At 43.8% G+C, this 6,760-nt stretch overlaps 1 protein-coding gene across 1 annotated transcript in view; it reads right to left on the bottom strand.

Annotated features, from left to right (window-relative positions):
* Window positions 1-6,288: 6,288 nt before the first annotated feature.
* LOC122564222 (myeloperoxidase-like) overlaps window positions 6,289-6,760 on the bottom strand; it is an 83,472-nt gene continuing 83,000 nt past the window's right edge. The window contains exon 12 of the mRNA XM_043718919.1: window positions 6,289-6,547. Coding sequence (XP_043574854.1) covers window positions 6,289-6,547 — 259 coding nt within the window. The remainder of the gene's footprint in view (window positions 6,548-6,760) is intronic.

The following is a 6,760-nucleotide window of genomic DNA, read 5'->3' as shown; positions in this document are numbered from 1 at the left end:
TTACCTCTTACAATTAATTCATATTAAGCTCTGGTCTGGCCTGGCTACAGAGGCTGCAGCCAACTGAAGCTCTTTCCCTCTGACAATGCATTCAGATTTCTCCTGTGTGTATATCATTGGTTGTGTGCTGTTTGCGATGGTTTTATCCCTGACCCAGTGGTCCTCGTAGCGGCATTAAAGTTAGTGCCCTTGAAATCAGTCTTGGGGGCCTGGACCACAAACCCCAAATGCTGGCTTTCTGCCTCACTGGGTCATGAGAACAACTTTAACCTCAGCACATCCGGCTGATGATGTCAGATAATCAAAGGAAAGTCAGTGTCACCTTCTAATGGGGGAAGGTGCTCCATTCCTTTCGCTTTGAACAACCGTGTCAGCACCTTGGGGTGGAATGAGACTACTGCAAATATGACAACAGTGCAGACATCTATAATATTTACTATGTGTTTCCAGACATGCAGCTTAGGTCCATGTAATGAACACCCGTGCCATCCATATGCCCTCAAAACATTTTTTTTTTCTTTGCCTACCACTGGGTCAAAATGGCGCCCTGACACTCTGAGTTGAGGCGGCAGTGGGAGACTGCTGATTGCCCGAGCATGTGATGGCATTGGTGGGCATCCTTTAGGGCCTGGGATCCTGGAGAGCCCTGGCCTACTGAGAGAGTCTCATGGACAGATGCACGTACCCTGACCTTGGGCAGACCTGCTGCAGGAAAAGGGGTTACTGCAAAGGGGAAAGCTGGGGAGGTTGGGCATTGTAGTAGTATCCAGAAGTGTTGCTTTTGAAATGCTTGGCCAGGGCTCCTGGTCTCTGTAGCTGTCTGCTGGCATCTCTCCATCTCCCTGAGGAGGTGAAGGGCCACACTGAGTGAGAACCTTCCCCTCTCTGACCTAATGGTGTGGTGTAGGACCGACAGCTTTCCAGGCAGTGACTGAGCATTTGGCAGTCAGCTTTCCAAGGCAAGTCAGTGTCTGCGTTCCAGTGCCATGCAGCAGATAGCACTTGGCAATGATTCCTCTGTATTTTGCTCTAATCTAGTGAGAGCCACTGGCATCACTGCCTTGTGTTTCAATGCTTGTTGCAGTATGTTCACCATGTCATGGTGGCTCAGTATGGGAGCACATCATCTACACAAGGCTGAGCAGAGCCTGGTCTCCTCAACCGAATATCAGAGCCCTGGGCCATGACTGTTTTGATTGGCTGAGAGCCTGTGCCCGTGATATGCCCACCAGGCTGTGACCCTGAACCCACTCTCAATACTGGACCCACTGAGCTGATGGATTCTGTTGTGGTAGACGCGGCAGGTGATCACTGTGTCCGTGCCTCCTCTGAGGACCTCATCATCTGCAGAGGATCAGCTGGTGGTGCGACAGTGGGCAGATGCTTCTCCCTCTTCTGGTGGGCACTGGTACCTTTAGTGGGGAAAGAAAGAATTAGTTGGAGAGGATGCATCATGTCGAATGCAGTGTCAATAACTGCACATCCGATAAGAACAGACTGTAATTTTTCTCACTGTGACATTGCCTGGTCCTGGTCCTCTCCTGGCAGCTTTGTGAGCTGCTCTTCGAAAGGATTGAGGATTGATATATCCAGCATCCCTCTGTGAGTCTGCGCCCGCTCTCTCCTGCACAGGTTGTCTTGTCTTGCCTTGCAAGCGGAAGAGAAGATGGACTGAGTGCGATAAAAATGGTGCACTTTGTGAGCATTCAGAGGCAGGCCAGGTCCTGAGGCAGTGATTATGTCCAGGGAACTTTCAAGGATTGAGAACATTAGATGGCTGTGACATGGATGTCCTATGATTTGCCCATGCCTCTGATGATTTATTCAACAACTCACATGCATGTACATAATGAGCTGAAAAACACATTCATCATGTGGGGAAACTCACTCAAGGCCCTGCGGGAAGTGATCATTTCAAACACACCTGATGCTGTACATTTAACTCCAAAATGGAAAAGCCCAGGCCACATCTTTTTGAACCATGCTGACCACTTGCTATGTCTCCTCAACAAAATAATTGAGGAAATGCATACCATTATCCCATTGCTCATCTACTTATTTTGTGTTTAACAAAACTCACTTGCGTGTTACCAGAATTACCTGGGAGTTTCTGATCTTCAGGCATAATGTGAGCGTATTTTGTTACTGAATAAACAAATCATTAAGGAAGGAGCCACACCAATCTTGTGCACTGCCTTGAGCTCTCAGGAATCCTCCTGAAAGAGCTGGCCAAATAAGGTCAGTTCATTACCCACAATACACACAATAGGTGTTACTATGGAAGGCACAGTTTAAACAGACCAGTACACAGTAAAAATCTTCCATTCCAACTTGAAGAATAGCACAGAACTTTAGGATCATAACACCATAAGATACTGGAGCAGAATTGGGCCATTTGGTCCATCAAGTCTGCTCCATCATTCAATCATTGCTGACATGCTTCTCTACCCATTCTCCTTCCCTTCTCCTTTAACCCTTGATCCCCTTATCAATCGAGAACCTATGTCTAAAATATACTCAATGATTTGTCCTCCACAGCCTTCTGTGGCAATGGGTTTCACAGATTAACCGCCCGCTGGTTAAAGAAATTCCTCCTCATCTTAGTTCTCAAAGGTCTTGCTTTTACTCTGAGGCTCTGCCCTCGGGTCCTAGTCTCTCCTTGTAGTGGAAACAGTTTCTCCACGTCCACATTGTCTAGGCCTCTCAATATTCTGTAAGTTTCATTCAGATAGCCCCTCATCCTTTAAAATTCCATTGAGTACTGACCCCGAGAGCTCAACTGCTCCCCATATGACAAGCTCTTCATCCCTGGGATCATTCTTGTAAACCTCCTCTGGAGCCCCTCCAATGCCTTCCTTTGAAATGGGCCCCAAAACTGCTCACAAAACTGATCTGACCAGAAGAAACATTTACGCTGACCAAAAAACAGGAATGTAATGAGTAATATTAATAACAGTTAACCATCACAATTTTCAACATGCATTGCTTTTGGTTAATTATAGACAGAAATATTTTATTTGAGATGGGGGTTTTATTTTTGAGCCCATTCATTGAGGCAGCAGAATGTGAATTTAGATCTGTAAGAATTCATTGTCCAATGACTTTATCACACCCTAGGAAATGTATTGAATATTATTGGAATCTTCTACCTCTCCTATGCAGTTTTGTGGTTTGACAAATGCAGGAAATATTAATTCTAAGAAGATGTATCTCCAGTTTGAGATCTCTATTTTTGAGGCATTAAGATCAGCAGTAAATTAAAATGCTCAAAGAGCTGGTGCAGGCACAGTGTGCTGAAAGGCCCTCTTCTTCACGGTAACAATTCAGTAATGCTGAAGTAAAGGGCCTGAAACAAGCATCCTCACCCTGACAACTCGTGAGTTACAAATCTATGTGTTAATAAAGTGTCCAAGAAAAATTTACAGGCTTTCGGTTCCTGTTATCAACTCTGCTTGTTATCTCCGCAAAGAACTCGAGTAAATTTATCAAATCTGATTTCCCTTTCAAAATCCACTTTGACTCTGTTCGATTGCAATAAGCTTTTCTAAATGCCCTGCTATTTCTTCTTTATCAATAGACTTGGGCATTTTCCCAATGACAGATTTTGGGCTAACTGGCCTATATATCTGACCCCCTCTCTTCTTGAACATTGGCAGCTTCTTAATCTACAGAAATCTTCCGGGAATCCAGTGAGTTCTGGAATCTTTCAATCAATGTCTCCACTATCCATGTAGTCAATTCATTTAAAACACTTGGATTAGATGGAACAAGAGGGAACAACCGCACATGTGGGTTACCTGTAAATCCTGAAAGTCACTTGCTTGATAACTATTAGGATTGAGGTCTTCTGGACCTTGCTCTCGGTCATGAGGTTTTTGAAAGAAATTGTTGAGCTACAAGCAGACTCTCAGTATCAAATTGATTGTGGGTTTGTGTTCTATATGCCTCTTCTGTAGAACTTGAGGAAAATGAAAATAAGTCCACAGAGGCCAGAATCCTGTCACCAAGTCCTCCTTTATTTACATGGGGAGAGTCCTTGATACTGATCCAGTTCCCTCAGTGAACTGAAGTTGCACCCACCATCTGTAAAGGTTCTGCAGTATAGGCTCTCAGTCTAGCTGATATCTTCTGTGACTCTAATGGTTGGAGTCCAGAGTGAATTTTGTTAAAGACTAGATTTGCAATCACTGAAACAGCCGTGTTGGTATCGACCTCCGTAAGAACCAGGTGACCATATAACCAGACGTTTATTTTGATTTGGATATTGCTAAGCAACTTAACTGTTTCAAACCAGATGTCGGTGGACTTTCCAAAGTGAAGATATTGATGAGAAGTTATGTCTGGTAGGATTCTCCCGGATACCAGCTTGTGATTCCTCTTACTCCATTTAGGCCCAGTGGGACGGTTTGGCTAAGGCTTGATTTTGTTTTGGGGCTTTGTTGTGGATTAACCTGGAGTCCCTCTGTTCAGGATATGTCCTGAGTGAGGCTAGGCAATTGCTTTCACTCAAGTGGTGTTCCCCAAGCTCAATCGGACTGTGAGGGTGTCACTTCCATTGGAAAATCTCATAACTCATATGGTCCATTTGCTGCATTTTCTTAAGCGAGGTGGTCAAGAAGGTACAACCCCTTCTTCCTCAGGCAGCTCAGAAAATTTGGCGTGACCGTAAGGACCCTCACAACTTCTACAGATGCATCATAGAAAGCACACTATCTGGGTGCATAATGGCCTGGTATGGCAACTGCTCTGCCCAGGGCCATAAGAAACTATAGAAGGTTGTGTGCACAGCCCAGACTATCACAGAAGCCAACCTCCCATCCATAGACCCCATTTACATGTCTTGTTGCCATGGAAAGACTGCCAACATCATCAAAGACCAATCCTATTCCTCTCCTACAACTTCTTCTGTCAGACAGAAGATACAGAAACTTGGACATACGCAGCAGCAGGTTCAAGAACAGCTTCTTCCCTGCCATTATTAGACTGCTGATTGAACTCTCTAACTTCAAATAATGCTGATTTTGTTAATGTTGATCTTGCCTACCACACGCCCTGTACATTGTAACCTGTATGTCTCATTCTGTTCTTGATTATCAGGATCTGCCTCTACTGCTCGCAAACAAAGCTTTTGACTGTACTTCGGTACACGTGACAATAAATCAAATCAATCAATCAATCAGTTGTAGTACCAGTCTGAAGTCCAGTTGGGTTGTAGCTAGTAGAAACTGTCAAATGGTTACATAATTAATCCCACATACCCATCAGTCTCTCAGCTTCTCACTCAGGGTTAAAGCTGCCTCTGCCAGTCATCGTAACGTCATCAAAATACGGATTTCCCTGGTCTTCAAATTGCTGAGTAAAACTGATAATGCCTCAGAATTAGAGGAGGCTTGAGGTCTTAACATTCCTTAACTAAATCTGTCAATTCTTGAAAGGTGCCTCAGGAAAGGGGGAGCTCCTCATAACTGAGAAAGCTGCAGATCCACAGGCTGCCAGGATAATTAGTCATTGTTTTTCATCTGCCCCAATGTAGTTTCCCTAGAAGAAATAATGCATTCTTTCCACATACTGGGCCTAGTCTTTGACACCAGGATCAAATGAGTCAAGCTTCCCAAATAACAACCTGAAGATGCTTACCCCAACCTAATGATGACTTTTGTGAGTGAATTTCTTTAGCAGTGTGCTTTTCTCTTGTCGCCACTGAAATAACTCCACAGAAGCTGGTAACCTGTCACTAATCACCCTTGATTTACACTGAGAGTCCTTGACACTGATCCAACTTCCTCTCAGAGTGAATAGAACCTCTGACACTCCTGTTTGTATCTGTCAGCCAGATTAACAGCACCAATTAGGGAACTCAAATTCTATGAGGCCCACTTAGCTGAGCAGAATGTGAGGACTGCAGATGCTGGAGATCAGAGTCAAAAAGTGTGGCACTGGAGAAGCACAGTAGGTTATACAACACACGAGGAGCAGGAGAGTTTGGTTATAAGCCCTTCGTCAGGAATGGAAAGTACCATTTTTGGGAAGGGTGTGGAGGGGTTGGAAACCAGCTGAGTGGGGATCAGCATGACATAGAGCCATAGAGTCAGACAGCATAGAAACAGCCCCTTTGGCCCAACTTGTCCATGCCAACCAGATTTCCCAAACTAAAGTAATCCCATTTGTCTGCATTTGGCCCATATCCCTCTAAATCTTTCTTATTTATGTACCTAATCAAATGTCTTTTTGATCCAGAGGCCTTTTTCTTCACTTAGATTCATAGAAAAAAACTGTATTTTCTTACATTCATTTAGTTCTGCTCAGTTGAACAAAATGTTTAATAGACAGTACAACGTTTGAATAATGATACCCTACCATCACATCTTTCCAAAATTTCAAATCTAGCTTTGGAATCCAGCGGCAGTTCAGAAATTGATTTAATTCGAATACATCAATCGGAAGAAATTCAATCTTGCTGTTGTCACAGATTATCCTTGCCAGTGAAACCTGAAGAAGAGCTTGGTATTGTTCTTTAGAAAATATATTTTTCTGTTCATGCCAGAATCTAGAAAGTAACCAAATGTAATTATCAGACACTACCAAATGGGTCTAATATAATGGGTCTTTTGAACAATATTCTGTGATAACCTGTTACACACAAGACAATGCACAATAAGACTGAGAAAATGTCAGTGGTGTGAATGCAAGTTATTGAAATGTACATGTTCCCATGGGGTGGCAGGGTGACTCAGTGGTTAGCACTGCAATCTCACAGCGC

The sequence above is a fragment of the Chiloscyllium plagiosum genome, chromosome 28 (assembly GCF_004010195.1).
Source record: "Chiloscyllium plagiosum isolate BGI_BamShark_2017 chromosome 28, ASM401019v2, whole genome shotgun sequence".
Lineage (NCBI taxonomy): Eukaryota > Metazoa > Chordata > Chondrichthyes > Orectolobiformes > Hemiscylliidae > Chiloscyllium > Chiloscyllium plagiosum.
Note: the sequence above shows the minus strand (reverse complement) of the source record. Positions and strands in the feature narration are given on the sequence as shown.